Below are 24,646 nucleotides of genomic sequence, written 5' to 3'. Positions count from 1 at the left end.
GACCTCATCTCCTCTGGAGATCTTCCTCCCACAGCTTCCAACCTGATAGTCGCCCAACCTCGGACGGCCCGCTTCTACCTCCTACCCAAAATCCACATACAGAACTGTCCCGGTAGACCGATCATGTCAGCCTGTTCCTGCCCCACGGAACTCATTTCTCGTTACCTTGACTCCCTTCTCTCTCCCCTTGGCCAGTCCCTTCCCAACTACATCCGTGATTCCTCTGACACATTACGTCACATCAACAATTTCCAGTTCCCTGGTCCCAACCACTTCCTCTTCACCATGGACGTCCAATCCCTCTACACCTCCATCCCCCACCAGGATGGTTTGAGGGCCCTTAGCTTCTTCCTCGAACAGAGGCCCGAACAATCCCCATCCACCACTACTCTCCTCTGTCTGGCTGAACTTGTTCTCACACTGAACAATTTCTCCTTTAACTCCTCTCACTTCCTCCAAAAGGTATGGCTATGGGTACACGCATGGGCCCCAGCTATGCCTGTCTCTTTATGGGGTATGTGGAACATTCCTTGTGCCAGTCCTACTCCAGCCCCCTCCCACAACTCTTTCTCCGGTACATCGATGATTACTTCGGTGCTGCTTCATGCTCTCGTCGGGACTTGGAAAAATTTATTAATTTTGCTTCCAATCTCCACCCCTCCATCATTTTCACATGGTCCATCTCTGACACTTCCCTTCCCTTCCTTGCCCTCTCTGTCTCAATCTCTGGTGATAGACTGTCCACCAATATCCATTACAAACCCACCGACTCCCACAGCTATCTCGACTACAGCTCCTCACACCCCGCTTCCTGTAAGGACTCCATCCCATTCTCTCAGTTCCTTCGCCTCTGTCGCATCTAATTCTGATGATGCTACCTTCAAATACAGTTTCTCTGACATGTCCTCCTTCTTCCTTAACCGAGGTTTTCCATCCACGGTCGTTGACAGGGCCCTCAACCATGTCCGGCCCATCTCCTGCGCATCCGCCCTCACGCCTTCTCCTCCCTCCCAGAAACATGATAGGGTCCCCCTTGTCCTCACTTATCACCTCACCAGTCTCCGCATTCAAAGGATCATCCTCCGCCATTTCCACCAACTCCAGCATGATGCCACCACCAAACACATCTTCCCTTCACCATCCCCCCCCCACCCCGGCGGCATTCCGTAGGGATCGTTCCCTCCGGGACACCCTGGTCCACTCCTCCATCACCCCCTTCTCCTCAACCCCAACCTATGGCACCTCCCCATGCCCATGCAAAAGATGCAACATCTGCCCCTTCACTTCCTTTCTCCTCACCGTCCAAGGGCCCAAACACTCCTTTCAAGTGAAGCAGCATTTCACTTGCGTTTCCCCCAACTTAGTCTAGTGCATTCGTTGCTCCCAATGCGGTCTCCTCAACATTGGAGAGACCAAATGTAAACTGGCCGACCGTTTTCCAGAATACCTGCGGTCTGTCCGCAAGAAAGACCGAAACCTCCCTGTCGCTTGCCATTTTAACACTCCACCCTGCTCTCTTGCCCATATGTCTGTCCTTGGCTTGCTGCATTGTTCCAGTGAAGCCCAATGCAAACTGGAGGAACAGCACCTCATCTTCAGACTAGGCACTTTACAGCCTTCCGGACTGAATATTGAATTCAACAACTTTAGATCTTGAACTCCCTCCTCCATCCCCAACCCCTTTCTGTTTCTTCCCCCTTCCTTTTGTTTTTTCCATTAATTTATATAGATTTTTCTTTTCCCACCTATTTCCATTATTTTTAAATCTTGTATGCCCTGCTAGTCTTTCCACCCCACCCCCACTAGAGCTGTACCTTGAGTGCCCTGCCATCCATTCTTAATTAGCACATTCGTTTAGATAATATCACCACCTCTTTGTTCCTTTGTCTGTGACATCTTTTGATTATCTGCTCCTAGCACTGTTGCTTGTCCCTACAACCACCACAACCCCCCTACATCTCTCCCCTCACCCCCCCCCCACCTTAAACCAGTTTATATTTCACCCCTCTCCTAATATTCACTCAGTTCTGTGGAAGGGTCACGAGGACTCGAAACGACAACTCTTTTCTTCTCCGCTGATGCTGCCAGACCTGCTGAGTTTTTCCAGGTAATTCTGTTTTTGTTTAACTTTTCAAAATATACCAGAAAATTATTAAGTATTAACAACACTGATTGGGCTACCAAACCATAATGAATACACAACAGTACTGCAAGATAAGTATTTCATGTTAGAAATGTATTTTATAATCCTATTTTTGCTTGACATCTAAAATTTCTGTATCTAGCTATCACAATTTAGAAACAGGTATTCTGATGCAATACATGGCACTCTTGTCTTGCATATATAGGTAGGTTCGGCTTAAGAAATGAACACTTCATCAGTTCCAACTAAAGCACCATGTCTGCAAAATGAAGACTTCCTGTCAACAATTATGGCTCCAGCAATTACAGTCATCTTCATTTTAGCTGCAGGCTTCAACAGTTTCTCCTTATGGATATTGTGCTTTCAAGTAAAGAAAAAGACTCCGATTGATATTTTGATGCTCAATCTGTGCGTAGGTGATTTGCTGTTTTCATTCACCAGCCCCTTTTTGATCATTTACTACAGCCACAATCATTGGATATTTGGGAGCTTTATGTGCAAACTCCAAGTATTCTTCACCAGTGGCTGTGTGTTGGCAAGTCTCTTCTTCCTGGCATGCATCAGCAGCTACCGCTGTTACATGATCACCAAACCCATCCAGTTTCAACACAGAATTACAAAGAAACGTACTATTGCCATCAGTATAATAATATGGTTGTTGGCTTGTGGTTTCTCGAGTCCATCCTTTTACATGATCAACAATTTTGAAATGAATGGAAAACTGTATTGTTTGAGTTTTAATGAACCACATGTCTCACGCATTTTACTGCCGTCAGGTATTATCTTATTTGTTGTGGGTTGTGCAATTCCATTTGGATTTCTGCTGGTCTCCACAATATTAATGCAACGGGAATTGGCCAATTCTGCATTAACATCTCAATCGCAACAAAGGAACCAACATGCTGTCAAGATGATGGTATTCGTATTATTCGTCTTCATCATCTGCTTTTTCCCTTTAGCTGTGGGGCACTTTTTGATTGCTACTGTAGATCGCAACAACTGTCTACTTTTCCAAAGAGCTGGCATGGTTTACTATTCAAGTCTTCTCTGCACTCACATCAATGGTGTTCTGGATCCGATTGTGTATTATTTTGCTAGCACCAAGTACAGATCAATGGTCATTAAAGTCATGAAAAGCTGGAAATGCTTTAAAAAGCCTGTGGCTGCCAGCAGGGACCTGAATGTCAATGAATAAAAGCTGTTAACTGCTTATGAAAATAGCAATAGATTTGGAACGCACTGACTAATAAACATTGCGGCAGTATCAATATTTACTCACCTGATTTCTCAAAATTATTTTCAGCTTTGTAACTTTTTTTTGAAGCTTTTGAAGTGAATCAAGTGTATTACTGTTATTTAAACATTTATATTTGCATGTTGTTCCAGTCTATAAATCTTCTTTCCAGTTATTATTGTTCTGTGCTCAAACTGGTGTCAAATTTTCCTACAGCCCCAAGCAATAAATTCTGTACCAGATTTTCTTAGCATCAACTGTTTCCTCATCCTTTATAATTGTGGGATTATCTTTATTGTCACATCAGTTAGTCCTTCAATAGCATAATCCAAGGATCCTAACAATGTAATACCTCATTGTGTATTCTGGATACTATATCCCTCCACATGTATTTCTCCCATCTTCCAGAAGGCAGACTAATATGCACCTATCAACTGTAAAGCAGGGAGGCTTACTTCATGTGTAATACTGATGAACAGAACACATCAATCCTTATAACATTAAAAATAACAAAATACACTGAATTAGCTCAATACAGACAGAAACACTTCTACAAGCCACCATTTGCTAAGCATGCCATGGAGATATTTTTTCTTACTATTCAATCATGGGATGCAAACATCACTGGCAAGGCCAGAATTTATTGCCGATCCCTAATTGCCCTTGAGAAGGTGGTGGTGGTGAGCCACCACTTTAAAGTGCTGCAGACTGTGAGGTCTGGGTACACCCTTAGGGCTGTTAGTGAGTTCCAGGATTTAGGTAGCAATGTCATAGAGTCATAGTCATAGAGGTCTACAGCACAGAAAAAGGCCCTTCGGCCCATCGAGTCTGCACCACTCAAACAAGTACCTAACTATTCTAATCCCATTTTCCATGCTAGGCCCATAGCCTTGTATGCCATGGAATCGCAAGGGCACATCTAAATACTTCTTAAATGTTATGAGCATTTCTGCCTCTACCACCGTTTCAGACAGTGAGTTCCAGATTCCCACCACCCTTTGGGTGAAAAAATTCTTCCTCACACCCCACCTAAACCTCTGCCCCTTACCTTAAATTTATGCCCCCTGGTTATTGATCCCTCCATCAAGGGGAAAAGTTCCTTCCTGTCTACCCAATCTATGCCCCTCATAATTTTATACACCTCAATCATGTCCTCCCTCAATCTCCTCTGCTCCAGGGAAAATAGCTCCAGCCTATCTAATTTCTCCTCATAACTAAAACTCTCCAGCCCAGGCATCATCCTGGTAAATCTCCTTCACACTCTCTCTAGTGCAATCACATCCTTCCTCTAATGTGGATTCCAGAACTGCATGCAATACTCTAGCTGTGGCCTAACCAACATTTTTTGTAGTTCCAGCATAAGCCCCCTGCTCTTATATTCTATGCCTCGGCTAATAAAGGCAAATATCCCATATACCTTCCTAATCACCTTAGCTACCTGTCCCGCTACCTTAAGGGACCGGTGGACATGCACATCAAGGTCCCTCTGATCCTCAGTACTTCCCAGGGTTCTACCATTCATCATGTATTCCCATGCCTGGTTTGTCCTGCCCAAATGCATCACCTCACACTCATTTGGATTAAATTCCATATGCCACTGATCAGCATATCTGACCAGCCTGTCTATATCCTCCTGTAACCTAAGGCTATCTTCCTCACTATTTACCACCCTACCAATTTTTGTGTCATCCGCGAACTTACTGATCAACCATCCCACGTTCAAGTCTAAATCATTTATATATACCACAAACAGCAAGGGACCCAACACCGATCCCTGTGGAACCCCACTGGACACAGGCATCCAATCACAAAAACACCCCTCGACCATCACCCTGTGCTTCCTGCCACTCAGTCAATGCTGGATCCAATTTGTCAAATTGCCTTGAATCCCATGGGTTCTTACCTTTGTTATCAGTCTCCCGTGCGGGACCTTACCAAAAGCCTTGCTGAAGTCCAAGTAGACTACATCAAATGCATTGCCCTCATCTACATATCTCTTCGAAAAATTCAGTCAAATTGGTCAGACATGACCTCCCCTTAACAAAACCATGCTGACTGTCCTTGATTAACCCCAAGTGTACATTAGTTCTGTCTCTGAGAATTGTTTCCAATAGTTTCTCCACCACTTAGGCTGACTGGCCTGTAGTTCCCTGGTTTATCCCTTCCTCTCTCCTTGAATAATGGTACCACATTAACTGGCCAGTTCTCTGACACCTTTCCTGTAGCCAGAGAGGTATTGAAAATTATTGCCAGCGCCCCTGCTATCTCCTCCCTTGCCTCACTCAACTGCCTGGGATACAATTCATCTGGGCCTGGAGATTTATCTTTTAAGCCTGCAAGGCCACTTAGAACCTCCTCCCTTTCTATACTAATTTCTTTAATTATATCACAGTCCTTCTGCCTGATTTCCATACCCACGTTGACCCTCTCACTTGTGAACACCAACACAAAGTATTCATTTAGAATCCTACCAACATCTTCCAGCTCCACACACAAATTACCACTATGGTCCTTAATGAGCCCTACTTTTTCCCTAGTTATCCTCTTATTCTTCATGTGCTTGTAAAATAACTTTGGATTTTCCTTTATTTTACCTGCCAATTTTTTTTCATGCCTGCTTTTTGCTCTCCTAATTTCCTTTTTAAGGTCCACCCTACACATTTTATACTCCCCTAGGACTTCCGCTGTTTTGAGCCCTGGGTATCTGCTGTAAGCCTCCCTTTTGCTCTTTATCCAATCCTGTGTATCCCTTGACATCCAGGGTTCCCTGGATTTGTTGGTCCCACCCTTTGTCTTTACTGGAATATGTTGGCCCTGTACTCTCCCTATTTCTTTCTTGAATGAGTCCCACTGCTCTGACGCAGATTTACCTAAAAGTAGCTGCTCCCGGTCCATTCTGGCCAAATCACATCTGATCTTATTAAAAATCGGCCTTCCCCCAATTTAGAACTCTGATTTCTGGCCCATGCCTGTCCTTTTCCATAACAACCTTGAATCCAATGGAGTAATGATCACTATCTGCAAAATGCTCCCCCACTGATACCCTCTACCACTTGCCTGACTTCATTCCCTAAAATTAAGTCCAGGACCTCCCCCTCTCTTGTAGGACCTTCTATGTACTGGCTTAAAAGGCTCTCCTGGATGCATTTTAAGAATTCCACTCCCTCTAAACCTATCACACTAATCTAGTTAAAGTTGGGGAAGTTGAAATCCCCTGCTATTACTACCCTTTGACATATTGCCAAAGCATGATGGTGTGTGACACAGAAGAACTTGCAATTGGTGATGTTCCCACATGGCTGCTGCCCTTAGCCTACTAGGTGGTACAGGTCACGAGTTTGAAAGGTGCTGTGTGAGTTGCTGCAGTGCATCTTGTAGATGCTACACACTGCTGTCACAGTGCGCTGGTAGCAAAGGGAATGAATGTTTAAGGTGGTGGACAGCAGCATTCCATGGGCCAATTAACAACAATTTGTAGTTAAAGTGTGCCTTTAATATAATAAAATTTTAGAAGTGATATCAAATAAGATTGGCCACCAAGCCACATAAGGAGATATTAGGGCAAATTACCAAACTTTGGTCAGAGCATCTTAAAGGAAACAAGAGAAGTAGAGGTAGAGAGGTGGAGAGATTAGGGACATATTTCTAGAGTTTAGGGCCTTGGCAGTTGGAGGCACACTGCCAGTATTGGAGCAATTAAAACAAGGAACACTCAAGGGGCCAGAAATGGAGGAGTGGAGACATCTTTGGGGGCTGAGAGGAGGTGAGGGATGGGGGGGCAGGGGGGAGGGGGATGGGGTGATGGTGAGAGTGCTACAAGGTTGGACACAATTACAGGAATGTAGGGAGAAACAAAGCCACAGAGGCATTTCAAAAGATTGAAAATTTTAAAATTGATTGCTAAATTGGGAGTCAATATGGGTCAGCAAGCAAAGGAGGCATGGGGGAAAACAAGGCTTGATGTGAATTGTGACAAGGGCAGCAGAATTTTGAATGACCTCAAGTTTGTGGAAGGTAGAACTAGAGACACCAGCCAGGCATGTGTCAAAATAGTCAAGCCTAAAGCTAAAAAAAGGCATTATGAAGGTTTCAACAGCAGATAAGCTGAGGCAAGGGCTAGTCTAGCAACGTTACAGAAGGGGAAAGAGGCAATCTTAGCGATGATGAGGATATATAGTAGGGAGCTCATTTCACGGTCAACTATAACACCGAGGTTGAGAACAGACTGGTTCAGTCTCAGGCAGTTGACAGGGAGAGGGATGGAGAAGATGAAAATTGAATAGATTTTGTGGTAGGGGCCAAAGATAATGGCTTTTGTCTACCCAATATTTAATTGGAGGAAATTTATTTATCAAACCTGGATTTCAGACAAGCAGTTTGACAATTTAGACAGTCGGGGAGTGGAAAATGCCAGTGGTGAGGTACTTAAAAAGTAGGCTATTTACTGTGGCAGCACCAACTGTTTACAACATACTGATCCTCAGGACAACCCAGGTACTGGTAAAAAGCAAATACATGAAGTCTTAAGAGTCTAAAACAAAATACATTTTGCATTTTTCAAAGTTAGTAAACACAAATGTCACCACTGGGGCACATGATGGATTGTTGCAGAGAAACCTTTGTCAGGTGAGAAGAAATTTGGGAAGTCTGCCCTAAACTCCAAATGATTTCTCCCTCCCCCCTCTTATTTAGAGTCTTATTTATATTATTGCAAATTGAGCTACACTGCGTACTTGTTAAGCTGCAAGATGAGAAATGTGAAGGGTTGGGAAGGAAATGACCTTAGGTGAAGAGAAGAGCAGGTTAAAATAAGCAATCTATCTGCAGTGATTTAAGGAGATCCCCAATGGATTATGCAACCTAGAGTTTGGTTGCAGAAATCCAACGGCAATCTAAGCCCTTGTCTGTCCAATTTAGTGCATAAGCTAGTCTTGGGTTGGGAAAAAAAATTCAAAGAGGAAGTGGAGAAATTACTTACCCTCCCTAATTTGCCCTTTTGTTCCTTGCAAGCACCAACTCACACCAGGGTATGGTTCCATAGTGTCTTGTCCTAGTGCTTATTCTCTAGACTACTTCATTGTGAGGCAGATGAGACATCACAACCAAATCCTTATATAACACCCACAGGGGTTAGAGGAGAGTGATCAGGAACAGGATGAACCCAGGCCCAGTAATGTTGAGGCCATCTATGATAACCCCAGCTGCCTGTCTGAGACCAGCTAATGCAGTACAGCCCAAAGAATCAAGCTATACAGCTAAGAACAACACCAAGCCATCCACTGGACCATCAGGCCGAGAAGAGGAAAATATACCTTTTGTAAAGTTTTACCTGTATCCTTGTCTTTAAGTAAACCTTGTCCCATGCTTTATTATTTAATTTATGCTCAGAATCAAACGGTCAGATTATATACAAATGCATTTGTATTTTCAAAAGTCATTCCAAATTGATGTACTTTAAGGATACTGTAGAATTCAACCACAATAAAAAGAATACAGCATTTGTTAGGTGTAGAAAGTCTTGGCGACTCCAGGTTAAAACACTAACCAATGCTCTTCAAGAAGCTGTCTTTCATACTTTTTTCTGTAAGATAGTGCCCCATAAGGACTGTGGATTGCAATGCACATTCCATGGCCTCGAATACAGAGAGATACAGCACCATAGTACAGTAATCATCAATACGTGTCACAAAAAAGGAGTGGTAAAGAAAGTGAAGACACTTGCAGTACCTCTTTGCTTCAGTCTTCCTACTAGGCAAGTCTACAAATGTATACATGATACCAAGCACAGGATATTGTGCCAATATCGTTCATTCCCCATGACACAGAAGTCTTGATTTCAAAGTACTTAAATCTCGAATTCGAGATCTTTACCCTTTTGTTTTGAGCCGTTATGCTAAAGAGTGAAATCTATCAGCACGGAGGAACCAGCCTTCTTTTCTTAATGCACTCCCAGATCCAATTCACAGAGACACATTTAGCACATGTATTCTCCTTCTTGTCACCAACCACATGTGTTGCTGTAGCCAGGTCATATTCTGCAACCAGGTCACCATCGTATGCAATGAAGTACCGGCGGACTCTGCTGAAGTCTTGCACTGATGCAGGCAAATAAAGCTTCACTCCTGTAAATATGTTCAGCAGCGTCTGAGGAAAGATGATATTTTGTGATTATGAGAGCTTGCTCAATTTTCGGAAGCCTTTGAACAACTCCTGCCCTAGTTTCAAATATCTACCATCAATTACAAAATTTAGCATCTAGCTCAACTTCAGACCAGCAATTACCACCTGGGAGGTTCCAGAGGATGAGAGAGTGGTAAATGTGACACCCTTATGCAAGGACAGTCCCTGGCAACTACAGCCAGTTAATTTAATGTCAATTGTGGGTAAGGTTTTAAAATCATGGCGCGGGGGGGGGGGGGGGGGGGGGGGGGGGGGGGGGGGGGGGAAGAGAGAGAGAGAGAGAGAGAGAGAAGAGATCAACAGGCCCTTGAAGAGGTTTAAGTTAATTAAGGAGAGCCAGCACAGATTTGAAAAAGACAGATTGTGCTCAACTAATATAGTTGCCTTTTTTGATGAAGTGACAAGGAAGGTTGGTGAAGGGAATGCAACGAATGTGGTCAAACACATTCTTCAAATCCATAAAGACTAAGTACCACTAAAAGGCTGGTTAACAAAACTGAGACATATCGAATAGGAATGAACTTGGATGATAAATAGCTAAAGACAGAAAACAGCAACTTGTGGTAAATGGTTATTTTTCAGGCTGGAGGATGGTAAAGAGTGAGAATTTAATACAGAGATGTGTGAGGTGATGCATTTGGCAGAAGGGATAGGGAGAGGCAATATAGACTTAATGGAAGTTATAAAGATTGTGCAAGGACAAGGGAATCTTGTGGTGCATGCCCATGGAGCTTTGAAGATAGCAGGAGAGAGTGGTTAGCAAATGTAATTCAACAAGTAGAACTGAGTTTATAACATAAGTCTTTGAAAATTATAGTGCTAAACTAACATGGCTTGCTTTGCTTACTACTTTTTACATACAATTAATTTTTTTGTACAAAAATAAGAAATCTTGTGGCATAGTTCTGTCAGTTAATCACAGGGTATTCGGATTTCTGCTTAAACGTTAACGGTTCCTAACAGAAACGTAACATGGGATCTTGAGCTTCATAAGTGGAGGCATTGCATAGGGAAATTATATTGAACTTTTATAAAGTTCTGGTCAGGCCATAACTGGAGTATTGCATCCAGTTCTGGTCACCACACTTGAGGAAGGACGTGATGGTCCTTGAGAGGACATAGAGATTTACCAGAATGCTTTCAGGAATGGGGAATTTTAGCTACAAAGGTTAGGTTGGAAAAAAATGGGGCTGTTCTTCTTGGAGCAGAGGAGGTTGAGGTGAGATGTCATAGAGGTATCTAAGATTATGACAAGTTTGGATAACAGATGCAGGGGGAAGGTGAGGAAGAACATTTTTTAACACAGCGATTGTGAATGACCTGGTACTCGCTACCCACGAGGATGGTTGAACTGGAGGCATTGAATGATTTCAAAAGGAAATTGGATGAGCACTTGAAGGAAATAAACTTGCAGGGATAAAGTGAAAAAATGGGAGTGACTGCATTGCTTGACAGAGAGCTGGTATAGACCCAATAGGCCAAATGGCCTCTTTTGTTGCTGTAAATGAGTAGGTGACTCTTAAGTCAATCCAATGCGTTAATCTAGCTCTACTTCTTATTCGTCATTTTAATATCTACAAGGCTCCTTAGTTTTATTGAATGACAGTGAGCAAAGCGAAGCTGCATTTTTTCCTGACCAGTAAATGTTAAATTATCTTTGATAACCAGCTTAACAAAAAGACAGTATATAAAACATTTATAAGATCATAAAATCCAACATTCATGTTTAAAATGTAGTATCTACACATATTCTCCACACTATAAAACTATGAATCTTATTATGGCTCAGTATTTTAAAAACACAAGGTTAAAATCGGTGTTATGGACACAAAGTAGAGAGAAGAGAAAAGCTCATGTACAACTTTTAAACTGCTAAAGACAGAAAAGTTTCTGCTAGGTTTGAATTAATGGTATTCCGATACTTTTTGTGTTTGATATAAGTATAAATCCATCACTTGAGCCAAGTGTTTCCAACCCAAGTTACCTAGAATTTCACAATAGTTAAGTCGCTACTTGCCAGTTGAGAATACACAGGCTTTATACAAATCCCTCTTGCTTAGGGATTCCCTCACCATTCCTCAACTGTGTGTTACTCCTGGAGTTTAAACAATTAAAACGGTTTTAACATGCTAGATTTGGTAAGCTGCCTGCACATTCAGTTAAGATCAACTCATAGTATTGGCTGTAGGTTTATCTGGAACTGAATGGGAAGACATTCAGCTGCCAGTGCCAAAATATTTGGACTACCATTGTGACAAGTGTTCTGAAGCTGGTAAAGGATCGATGCCAGGGCACAATCAGCAATATCAAGAATGACAAACATTTTTACAGAAGAGTCTCTTGTTTCAGGATTCTTCTGTTAATGCAGACCCCAATGAGACACACCTTTGAAAGATGCGTGTGGGTTTGGCCTTTAACTTGTGTAATACTTGATAATGATCGACATGTGATTTTACCACTGATCTGTATTGGCATGTGCCCCAAGCCTTCAGTCGCACCTTCACGATGGACTGACAGTATTTCTTTCATCTTTTGTCTTTCTATTTTGCTCTCAATAATAAGGACATATTTTAAATGGGTGTTCTTGAAATATCCAAGGTAAATTTAGCAGGCTGTGGTTTAGACAACAAGCGTTTTACTTTTGAGTATGCCTATCGGCAAACATGGATAAGTAATTGCATCTTACACAGTGTTTTAATGCCTTTAGCAGAAACTGATGTTGGTAAATTATCCCAACTAAGGAATTCTATACATTGTTTTAATACAAACAATAATAAGTGAAGGTCAGAGGTAGCAGCATACTGGGGTAACAAGTCAGTAGCTGCAAGCTCTCTATGCTGATTACTGATTCCAATCTTGTGCCATGAGGCCTTATGGCTATGTGAGGTTACTAATCTACTTTGCTACCTTTATGGTTTCCTTTGTTTAACAAAGTGTTGGATTAATACCAGAGAATCTAAACAGGGAGCAGCGCACTACTGAATACACACCTAAAAAGATTGTTGTTTAATTTCCATCTTTTATTATTTAATGTTTTTGATGCTCACTATGGTCGATCGCCGACAGCTCAAACCTCAGGATTGAGCGTTGCCAAGGCAAACGGAGTGCAGCTGAGGTGTCCGAGTGAAGACTTGGGGTTTGGTGAGAGGGGGAATGGAAAGGAGGTGTTTATTTCCTTTTTCTATCTTTTTCATCATAGGAATTGGTTCTTGCTCTACTTCAGAGATGAATGAGTATTTGGTAAAGTAGATAAATTCTAGTCTATCCTTGAGGTTTAAAATAGTACACAAATTAGTGTTAAATTCAATAAAATATATAAAAAGCAACATAAATAAGTGATTAATATAACTAGGTAGCTAGTTAAAACACATTAAGGATGGCAGGACAGGTTATGTGTCAATGCTGCAGCATGTGGGAGCTCCTGGATAACATTGTGATCCAGGGCAAACACATCTGCAGCAAGTGTTTGCGGCTTGAGGAACTTTGGCTTAGAGTCATTTAGCTGGAGGCTGAGCTGCAGACTCTGCAACACATCAGGGGATGCTTCGTACCAAAAGCAGTCACATTCCTTAGGACAGAGTCTTCTGATTTGATCAGTGGTCTGGGACAGGAAGGTGTGACTGCGAACGAGGCAGGTAGGGGACCCAAAGCGCTAGAGTGCAGGAGTGTGCGCCTCTGCAATTGTCCAATAGTTTTGAGGTTCGCTCAGCTTGTGTGAATGAGAGTGGGGGTTGCAGGGTGGATGAGCAAACCGACCATGTCACTGTGGTATGGGAAGTCATTCAAATGGGGGGAGCAAAAAGGAATGTAATGGTAGTAGGGGGATAGTATAGTGATGGGGATTGACGCTGTTCCCTGCAGCAAAGAGCAGAAGTCCAGATGGCTGTGTTGTCTGCCCGGTGCCAGGGTTCAGGGCATCTGCTCAGGGCTGGGGAAGAACTTGCAATGGGAGGGGGAGGATCCAGTTGTCATGGTCCATGTAGGTACCAATGACATAGGTATAACTAGGAAAGAGGTTCTGCATAGAGACTATGAGGAGCTAAGCACTAAATTGAAAAGCAGAACCTCAAAGGTTATAATCTCTGAATTATTACCTGAGCTGCCTGCAAATTGGCATAGGGTACATAAAATTACAGAGTGAATACATGTCTCAAAGACTGGTGTGGGAGAAGTGGGTTCCGGTTTGTAGGATACTGGCACCAGTACTGGGGAAAGTGAGGGCTGTACTGTTGGGACAGTCTGCACCTTAACTGGGCTAGGACCAGTGTTCTTGCGAACTTCATAACTAGGGAAATAGAGAGGGTTTTAAACTAAATAGTTGGGGTAAAGGAGCAAATGTGGAAAGATGTTAAATATCAAAGAGTAGAGACAAGGTAAGAGAGTAAAATGAAAAATGAGGGTTGGAGAATAACAGGAAGGGACAGAGAGAAAAGACAGCTAAGAATGCACAAAGAATCAAGACTAGATGTCACAAAGATAACACAACTAAAGTAAAGGCTCTGTTTATGAATGTGCATAGCATTCATAACAAAGTAAACAAATTGATAGTGCTCACTGAAGTAAATGACTATGATCTGATAGCCATTACGGGGACGTGTCTGCAAGATGACAGGGATTGGGTCCTGAATATTAAGGTGTATATCAGCTTCAAGAAGAATAGGAAGCTAGGTAAAGGTAACATTGTTAACCAAGGATGGCATTTGTGCAATAGTTAGAGGTGACATTGGTTCAGGAGTTCAGGATGGAGAATCAGTTTGAGTGGGAATGAGGAATTGTAGGGATAAGAAGTCACTAGTGGGAGTGGTCTACAGGCACCCTAACAGTACCACAATGTAGGACAAAGTATGCAAGAAGAAATATTGGGTGCTTGTAATAAGGTACGGTAATAATCATGGGTGACTTTAATCTACATATAAACGGGAAAAATAAGATTGGCAGTAGTAGCCTGGATGAAGAGTTCATAGAATGCTTTTAAGATAGTTTCTTAGAGCACACGTTCTGGAACCAACCACAGAGCAGGTTATATTTGACTTGGTATTGTATAAAACAAAAACAGAATTACCTGGAAAAACTCAGCAGGTCTGGCAGCATCGGTGGAGAAGAAAAGAGTTGACGTTTCGAGTCCTCATGACCCTTCGACAGAACTTGAGTTCGAGTCCAAGACAGAGTTGAAATATAAGCTGGTTTAAGGTGTGTGTGTGGGGGGCGGAGAGAGAGAGAGAGAGACAAAAGTGGAGGGGGGGTGTGGTTGTAGGGACAAACAAGCAGTGATAGAAGCAGATCATCAAAAGATGTCAACAACAATAGAACAAAAGAACACATAGGTGTTAAAGTTGGTGATATTATATAAACGAATGTGCTAATTAAGAATGGATGGTAGGGCACTCAAGGTATAGCTCTAGTGGGGGTGGGGGGAGCATAAAAGATTTTAAAATATTTAAAAATAATGGAAATAGGTGGGAAAAGATAAATCTATATAATTTATTGGAAAAAACAAAAAAGGGGGAAACAGAAAGGGGGTGGGGATGGGGGAGGGAGCTCACGACCTAAAGTTGTTGAATTCAATATTCAGTCCGGAAGGCTGTAAAGTGCCTAGTCGGAAGATGAGGTGTTGTTCCTCCAGTTTGCGTTGGGCTTCACTGGAACAATGCAGCAAGCCAAGGACAGACAAGTGGGCAAGAGAGCAGGGTGGAGTGTTAAAATGGCAAGCGACAGGGAGGTTGGGGTCATTCTTGCGGACAGACCGCAGGTGTTCTGCAAAGCAGTCGCCCAGTTTATGTTTGGTCTCTCCAATGTAGAGGAGACCACATTGGGAGCAACGAATGCAGTAGACTAAGTTGGGGGAAATGCAAGTGAAATGCTGCTTCACTTGAAAGGAGTGTTTGGGCCCTTGGACGGTGAGGAGAGAGGAAGTGAAGGGGCAGGTGTTGCATCTTTTGCGTGGGCATGGGGTGGTGCCATAGGAGGGGGTTGAGGAGTAGGGGGTGATGAAGGAGTGGACCAGGGTGTCCCGGAGGGAGCGATCTCTACGGAATGCCGATAGAGGGGGTGAAGGGAAGATGTGTTTGGTGGTGGCATCATGCTGGAGTTGGCGGAAATGGCGGAGGATGATCCTTTGAATGCGGAGGCTGGTGGGGTGATAAGTGAGGACAAGGGGGACCCTATCATGTTTCTGGGAGGGAGGAGAAGGCGTGAGGGCGGATGCGCGGGAGATGGGCCAGACACGGTTGAGGGCCCTGTCAACGACAGGTATTGTATAATGTGACAGGATTAATTAATGACATCAGGGTAAAGGCACCCCTAGGTAGCAGCGACCATAATACAATTGAATTTTACATCCAGTTTGAAAGGGAAAAGAGTGGGTCTAAGGCTAGTATCTTAAACTTAAATAAGGGCAACAATGTAGGCATGAAAGCTGAGCTAGCTGGAATGAACAGGGACACTAGGCTAGGAGATAGATCAATAGAGAAGCAGTGGCAGACATTTAAGAGGATATCTCAGAAAACTCAGAATAAGTATATTCCTACTATAAAGTAAAAATTCTAAAGGGAGGACACACCATCCATGGTTAACTAAAGAAGTTAGTGAAAGCATCAAACTTAAGGAAAAGGCATATAACTGCGCAAAGATGAGTGGCAGGTCAGATGATTGGTCAGAATATAAAGAGCAACAGAGAATGACTAAAAGGTAAATCAGGAGAAACAAATTACAGTATGAGAGGAAGCTAGCTGGAAATGTAAAAATAGATAGCAAGAGTTTCTACAGGTATTTAAACAGGAAAAGGGTAGGTAAAGGGTTGGTTTTCTAGAGTGAGAATGGGGAGTTAATAGCAGATAATAAGGAAATTGCAGAAGAAATGGAACAAATATTTTGCTTCTGTCTTCACTAGGGTGAAGACACAAGGATAGAGAACACTAGGCCATACAAAAAACATTCCAGTAATAGCTGGAAATCAGGAGGTAGAGGGGAGAGAGAAACTTGGTGAAATTACATTTACTAGGGTAGCAATGCCGAGCAAACTGATGGAGCTGCGGACTGACAAGTCTCCGGGTCCACATGGGCTTCATTCTAGAGTCTTAAAAAAGAAAGAAGTGACTAATGAGGTAAAAGATGTGCTGGTGTTAATTTTCCAAAATTCCTTAGAGTCTGGAAAGGTTCCATCAGACTAGAAACTAGCAAATATAACCCCTCTATTCAAGAAGGGAGGGAGGCAGAAAACAAGAAACAATAGGCCAGTGAGCCTGGCGTCTGTCATGGGGATGGTGTCAAAGTCGATCATTAAAGAAGGTATAGCTGGACACTTAGAAAAGTTCAAGGTAATTGGGAAAAGTCAACACGGTTTTGTGAAAGGGAAATCATGTTTAACCAATTTATTAGAGTTCTTTGAAGGAGTAATATGTGCGGTGGTTAAAGGGGAGCCTGTAGACGTTCTGTATTTGGATTTCCAGAAAGCATTTGATAAGGGGGAAGTGATGGCGTAGTGGTATTGTCGCTGGACTAGTAATCTAGAGACCCAGGGTAATGCTCTGGGGACCTGGGTTCGAATCCCGCAACAGCAGATGGTGGAATTTGAATTCAATTTTAAAAATCTGGAATTTAAAGTCTAATGATGACCATGAAGCCATTGTCGATTGTAAAATCCATCTGGTTCACTGATGTCCTTTCAGGAAGGAAATCTGTCGTCCTTACCTGGTCTGGCCTACATGTGACTCCAGACCCACAGCAATGTGGTTGACTCTTAAATGCCCTCTGCCGTAAAAGCCAATCAGTTGTAACAGGCTGCTACAAAGTCACAAAAAAAGGAATGAAACTGGATGGACTACCCGGCATCAACCTAGGCACCGGAAACGACAATGGCAATCCCAGCCCTGTCGACCCTGCAAAGTTCTCCTTACTAACATCTGAGCTAGTGCCAACATTGGGGGAACTGTCTCACAGACTAGTCAAGCAAAAGCCTGACATAGTCATCCTCATGGAATCATACCTTATAGATAATGTCCCAGACACCACTATCACCAACCCAGCAGAGGTGGCGGCACAGTCGTATACAGTTGGGAGGGAGTTGCCCTGGGAGTCCTCAACACCGACTCTGGACCCCATGAAGTCAAATATGGGCAAGGAAACATCCTTCTGATTGCCACATTCCACCCTCCCTCAGCTGATGAATCAGTGCTCCTTCATGTTGAACATTACTTGGAGGAAGGACTGAGGGCGCAGAATGTACTCTAGGTGGGGGACATCAATGTCCAACACCCAGAGTGGCTCGGTAGTATCACAACTGACCGAGCTGGCCAAGTCCTAAATGGCATAGCTGCTAGACTGGCTCTGCGGCAGGTGGTGAGGAAACCAACAAGAAGGAAAAACATACTTGACCTCATCCTCACCAACCTGCCTCCCATGACAGTAATGGTAGGAGTGACCACCACACAGCCATTGTGGAGCCTTCACATTGAGGATACCTTTCATCGCGTTGCGTGGCACTACCACCATGCTAAACGGGATAGATTTCAAATAGCTCTAGCAACTCAGGCTTGAGTATCCATGAGGCACTGTGGGCCATCAGCAGCAGCAGGACTGTAACCTCATGGTTCGGATATCCCCCACTCTACCATTACCATCAAGTCAAGGGATCAACCCTGGTTCAATGAAGAGTACAGAAGAGCATGCCAGGAGCAGCACCAGGTATACCTAAAAATGAGGTGTCAACCTGGTGAAGCAATAACCTAGGACTACTTGTGTGCCAAACTGCATAAGCAGTAAGTGATACAACTAAGCGATCCCACAACCAACAGATCAGATCTAAGCTCTGCAGACCTGCCACATCCAGTCATGAATGGTGGTGGACAATTAAACAACCCACAGGAGGAGAAGGCTCCACAGATATCCCCTTCCTCAAAGATGGAGGAGCCCAACACAGCAGTGTAAAAGATAAGGCTAAAGCATTCGCAACAATCTTCAGCCAGAAGTGCCAAGTGGATGATCCATCTCGGCCTCCTCCGGAGGTCCCCAGCATCACAGATGCCAGTCTTCAGCCAATTCAATTCACTCCATGTGATATCAAGAAACGGCAAAGGCACTGGATACTGCGAAGGCTATGGGCTCTGACAATATTCCGGCAATAGAACTGAAGACTTGTGCTCCAGAACTTGCCGTGCCCCCAGCCAAGCTATTCCAGTGCAGCTACAACACTGGCATCTACCCAACTATGTGGAAAACTGCCCAGGTGCGTCCTTACCCAAAAAGCAGGACAAAGCCAACCGAGCCATTTACCGCCCCATCAGTCTACTCGCCATCATCATTAAAGTAATAGAAGGGGTCATCAACAATGCTATCAAGCAGCACTTGCTTAGCAATAATCTGCTCACTGATGCCCACTTTGGGTTCCGCCAGGATCACTCAGCTCCTGACCTCATTACAGCCTTGGTTCAAAAATGGACAAAAGAGCTGAACTCCCGAGGTGAGGTCTGGAGTCAGTGGGAATCAGGGGGAAAACTCTCCGCTGGTTGGAGTCATACCTAGCACAAAGGAAGATGGTTGTGGTTAATGGAGGACAGTCATCTCAGCTCCAGGACATCAATGCAGGAGCTCCTCAGAGTAGTGCCTTAGGCCCAACCATTTTCAGCTGCTTCATCAATGACCTTTCTGCCATCATAATGTCAGAAGTGGGGGTGTTTCGCTGATGATTGCACAATGTTCAGCACCATTCACAACTCCTCAGATACTGAAGCTATCTAGGTCCAAATGCAGCAAGACCTGGACAATACCCAGGTTTGGGCTGACGAGTGGCAAGTAACATTTGCGCCACACAAGTGTCAGGCAATGACCATCTCCAACAAGAGAGAATAGAACCATCGCCCCTTGATGTTCAATGGCATTACCATCACTGAATCCCCCACTATCAACATCCTGGGGGTTACCATTGACCAGAAACTGAACTGGACTAGCCATATAAATACTGTGGCTACAAGAGCAGGTCAAAGGCTAGGAATCCTGCAACGAATAACTCACCTCCTGACTCCTAAAAGCCTGTCCACTATATACAAAGCACGAGTCGGGAGTGTGATTGAATACTCCCCACTTGCCTGGATGAATGCAGCTCCCACAACACTCAAGAAGCTTGACAAACGTCCAGGACAAAGCAGCCCACTTGATTACCACCACATCCACAAACATTCACTCCCTCCACCACCGACGCGCAGTGTCAGCGGTGTGTACCATCCACAAGGTGCACTGCAGGAACTCACAAAGGCTCCTTAGACAGCACTTCCAAACCCACGACCACTACTACCTAGAAGGACAAGGGCAGCAGATAGATGGGAACACCACCATGTGGAGGTTCCCCAAGTAACTCACCATCCTGACTTGGAAATATATCGCCGTTCTTTCATTGTCGCTTGGTCAAAACCCTGGAATTCCCTTCCTAACAGCACTGTGGGTGTACCTACACCACATGGACTATAGCGGTTCAAGAAGGCAACGCACCACCACCTTCTCAAGGACAACTATGGATGGGCAATAAATGTTGGCCCAGCCAGTGAAGCCCACATCCCATGAATGAATCAGATGCCACATCAAAAGATTACTGCGGAAAATAAAAGCTCATGACGTATGGGGTAGTGTATTAGCATGGATAGAAGATTGACTGTCAGAAAACAGTGTATCCCTAAATGGGTCTTTGTCTGATTGGCAGATGTGACGAGTCGAGTCCCGCAGGAGCCTCAACTTGTTACAATTTACATTGATCACTTAGATGAGGGGAGCGAAGGCATGGCAGCTAAATTTGCAGACAACACAAAGGCAGGTAGGAAAGTATGTTATGAAGACATAAGGAGTTTACAGATGGATATAGAAAAGTTAAATAAGTGAGCAAAAATCTGGCAGATGGAGCACAATATAACAAAATGTGAAGTTGCTCACTTTGGCAGGAAGAATAAAAAAGCAGACTATTACTTGAATGGAGAACGACTGCAGAATTCTGAGGTGCAGAGAGATTCAGATGTTCTAGTGCAGGAGTCACAAAAAGTTAACATGCAGGTACAGCATGTAATCAAGAAGGCTAATGGAACGCTATCCTTTATTACAAGATGAATTGAACATGAAAGTAAGGATGTTATGCTTCAATTATACAGGACATTGGTGAGACTGCATCTCGAATACTGGTGTGCAGTTTTGGTCTCCTTATTTAAGGAAGGATATAATTGCATTGGAGGCAGTTTAGGGGAGGTTTACTAGATTAATACCTGGAATAAGAGGGTTGTCTTAGGAGGATAGGTTGGACAAGCTAGGCTTATTTCCATTAGAGTTTAGAAGAGCGAGGGGTGACTTGACTGAAGTTTATAAGATCCTGACCGGTCTTGATAAGGATGTTATCTCTTGTGGGCGAGTACAGAACAAGGAGGCACTGTTTTAAAATTAGGGGTCGCCCTTATAGGACAGAGATGAGGAGACTTTTTTTTCTTGGAAAGGGTTATGCGACTTTGGAATTCCCTACCACAGAAGGCAGTGGAGCTGGAGTCACTGAATATTTTTAAGGCAGAGGTAGATAGATTCTTGTTTGGCAAGGGAATCAAAGGTCATCAGGGGTAGGTGGGAACGTGGAACTCAAAATACAAACAGATTAGCCGTGATCTCATTGAATGGCGGAGCAGACTTGAGGGGCTGAATGGCCTACTTCTGCTCCTATTTTTATGTTCGTAAGTTATGTTACAACTAAGAGTATGTTTTGTGGCTGTGTCTTTAGATTTAGGCTAAATGAAGGGGATGATGTGATCTGTTTTATTGTCTGCCTGACAGCAGGCTTGGGTGGTTGAACTGTTAAAGATCAAAGGAAGGTATAAATTGTTTTACTGAGAAGAAGGTGCAAGGGTATTTACACTTGGAGACAATGGCAGCAGTGAGGTGAGAGTGACTGCCCTTGACATCAAGGCCACATTTGACTGAGTGTGGCATCAAGGAGCCCTAGCAAAACTGGAGACAATGGGAATCAGGGGGAAAACTCTCCGCTGGTGGGAGTCATATCTAGCACAATGGAAGGTGATTGTGGCTGTTGGAGGTCAGTGATCTCAGTTCCAGGACATTATTGCAGGAGTTCCTCAGGGTAGTGTCCTTGGCCCAACCACCTTCAGCTGCTTCATCAATGACCTTCCTTCATTCATAAGGAAGGAAGCAGGGATGTTCGCTGATGATTGCACAATGTTCAGCACCATTCACAACTCCTCAGATACTGAAGCTATCCATGTCCAAATGCAGCAAGACCTGGACAATACCCAGGCTTGGGCTGACGAGTGGCAAGTAACATTCGCGCCACACAAGTGTCAGGCAATGACCATCTCCAACAAGAGAGAATAGAACCATCGCCCCTTGATGTTCAATGGCATTACCATCACTGAATCCCCCACTATCAACATTCTGGGGGTTACCAATGGCCAGAAACTGAACTGGACTAGCCATATAAACACTGTAGCTACAATAGCAAGTCAGAGGCTAGGAATCCTGCAATGAATAACTCACCTCCTGACTCCCCAAAGCCTGTCCACCATCTACAAGGCACAAGTCGGGAGTGTGATGGAATACTCCCCACTTGCCTGGATAAGTGCAGCTCCCACAACACTCAAGAAGCTTTACACTATCCAGGACAAAGCAGCCCACTTGATTGGCACCACATCCACAAATATTCACTCCCTCCACCAGTGTCACACAGTAGCAGCAGTGTGTACCATCTACAAGATGCACTGCAGGAACTCACCAAGGCTCCTTAGATAGCGCCTTCCAAACTCACGTCCACTACTATCTAGGAGGACAAGAGCATCCGATAGATGGGAACACCAGCACCAGGAAGTTCCCCTCCAAGTCACTCATCATTCTGACTTGGAAATATATCGCCATTCCTTCACTGTCACTGGGTCAAAATCTTGGAACTCCCTTCCTAACAGCACTGTGAATTTACCTAGACCACATGGACAGTTCAAGAAGGCAGCTCACCACCACCTTCTCAAGGGCAACTAGGGATGGGCACTATATGCTGGCCCAGCCAGTGAAGCCCACATCCTGTGAATGAATATAAAAAAAAGCAGTCTCTGAATTTACAATGGTAGACTCTGAGTCTTTCACTGTCCTAGAAGGATGTTCTAGGTATCAAGTTGTAAACAGTTGCGATGTGTACTGTCCATTTACTTTTAAGTTAAATGGGGAATTGTGGTCTAAAATACCTAAATAGCATAGCTACTGAATGCATGGTTAATGTTTCACATTGCCATGGGAGAAAGGGCAGAGGAAGTCATTTCCAAGATCAGGTTACAGACTTCGCTGCATTAGGTGATTAATGCAGACAGACAGCAGTTCTGTGTGGTCACAGAGAAAAGGCTGCTCGGCTTTGTGAGCTACCAGAGCCGGTTGTGGGAGGGAGATGGTCTCTAGTCGAAGAGGCGGATCCTGCAGTCTTCCATGGATTCTGGGAGATTTGTTTCGGCATGGCTGAGGATAGAAGAATCATCGGAACAACTTTACTGCTGGTGGTAGGTTTAAGAAACTCTCTGAAACATGAGGGAAGCACCTGGAGATAGTCACTCACAGTTGCTAATTGGTGAAATGGGGATATGGGAACCCATTGGAAGCTGGGAACAACTGTGGACTGTTTGCCACAAGGACTATACTTCTGTGGAATGTGATGTGTGATAAGGATAAAAGGAGAAGGTTCCTTTGTATCGTTTAAAGTACAAGTTGCATACAAAAAGCAAAGCATGTTTAGTACATTTCAGTCATTTGTTACAGTAAAAGTTTTAAAACATGACATCTTATCATGTCATTCTTTCAGCTATCAACTGGAAGTTCAAACCTTTTTTTAAAAATAAGTTATAGGTCTCTACAGGGATTGGAACAGTTATGTGAATTTATTTGGTAATACTTATATGGTTTATTGGAGCTAATACACCCAAAGAGAAACTTGAGACCTTCCTCAGTTCTGCAGCACAAGGAACACAGAACACAATTTTTACAAGGTAAAATATCATAGAAATAGAACAGCATATCTGGCATGCCTGTTACAACATCAAGAAAACATTTGTGTACTAAGCACTTGAAGCAACCAAGCTGTTTTTGCAAGGCTTTATTTGCGCAATGTAATAAGGATACTTAACAGAACATAAAGCACTCAGTGATTTCTCAAAACCCAGCAAATGAGGAAGTACAATGCAAGTTCCTGAATATAGCTATTGCCACATAACTACTTTGACAAAAAGCAGAAGCTACTGTACCATGATCACTGCTGAGCAGTGAAATTGCAGTACACAGCAAGATCTCAATGACCCAATGTGAACTGAGTTACAACTCTGGTTTGACTTAAACAATGCAGGGCTTAAAGAAGTGCTCCCATGAACAATTATACAATACTGTTTATAGTAAATTACTTTATCTTAATGCCTTAAACGAGTAAAGGTTCAGGTTAATCCGTCCAGTCCGAAAAAGGTCCCAGGTGTAATTTCTAATTTCAGCCAGGTCCAAGCTACTTTTAGCTTTGGGACGGCAATGATCAGCCAAGGTTCCCACAAATGATCACTATCCAGTGTCCACTGCTGGACAGGGATTGTGAGATATCCTTTATAGTAAACGCTGGCGGGTTATTCAACATCTAGGTTGACATGAAGAAAAGTAATTTGTGCAAAATGCTAGAGCATTGTTAGTGGCTCTCTCCCAGCAAGAGACAGCCAGAGACTTTAGAGAGAATGGAAAGAAGTTACATTTTAAAAAAAACATAGTCATTGTTGATTGGCTGATCCGATGCTTGCAGCCAGGGGTGGTAATTACTAGAGTGCTGTTTGGAAAGTTGCAGGACTGAGATTTCTTGAGCATTGATGCCTGCACGTGGCCAATTGGGGAAATCGGCCCTATAGATTTCAAAGCAGCAAAGGAGCAGGAAGTAGGCCATTCAGCCCCTTGAGCGTTCACTGAATGCCTGAACAAGCATGCTAAATTGGTACATTAAGTCGATCTGCCTTGGTTCCAAATCCTCTTTTATCCTGGGCTTACAAAAATCTATCGAACAACAATTTAGACCTATGTATTGCTGCCTGCTGCCTGAAGTATTTCTTAAA

At 43.5% G+C, this 24,646-nt stretch overlaps 2 protein-coding genes across 13 annotated transcripts in view; one reads left to right on the top strand and one right to left on the bottom strand.

Moving 5' to 3' along the window:
* Nucleotides 1–2,221: 2,221 nt before the first annotated feature.
* The window catches only part of lig3 (ligase III, DNA, ATP-dependent), a 73,742-nt gene continuing 51,317 nt past the window's right edge, over nucleotides 2,222–24,646 (bottom strand). For 11 of the 12 annotated variants that reach the window (XM_041196960.1, XM_041196962.1, XM_041196959.1 and 8 more), the window contains one exon: nucleotides 8,720–9,521. In XM_041196960.1, the coding sequence (XP_041052894.1) occupies nucleotides 9,288–9,521 (234 nt within the window). In that variant the 3' untranslated portion in view covers nucleotides 8,720–9,287. Of the gene's footprint in view, nucleotides 3,321–8,719; nucleotides 9,522–24,646 lie in introns of those variants that run through there. The other variant, XR_005944173.1, reaches the window with a different exon arrangement.
* On the top strand, nucleotides 2,367–3,338 carry LOC121282880 (proteinase-activated receptor 2-like). Its single transcript, XM_041196692.1, has one exon. It carries the CDS (start codon nucleotides 2,367–2,369, stop codon nucleotides 3,336–3,338), a length of 972 nt encoding a protein of 323 aa, XP_041052626.1.

Source organism: Carcharodon carcharias, chromosome 10 (genome assembly GCF_017639515.1).
Source record: "Carcharodon carcharias isolate sCarCar2 chromosome 10, sCarCar2.pri, whole genome shotgun sequence".
In the NCBI taxonomy this organism is placed as follows: Eukaryota; Metazoa; Chordata; class Chondrichthyes; order Lamniformes; family Lamnidae; genus Carcharodon; species Carcharodon carcharias.
This window is presented reverse-complemented; position numbering and strand designations above follow the sequence as displayed.

Bases quoted from the DNA above. Each gene is read 5' to 3' on its own strand.
- LOC121282880 (XM_041196692.1), top strand. From the start codon at position 2,367: ATGAACACTTCATCAGTTCCAACTAAAGCACCATGTCTGCAAAATGAA.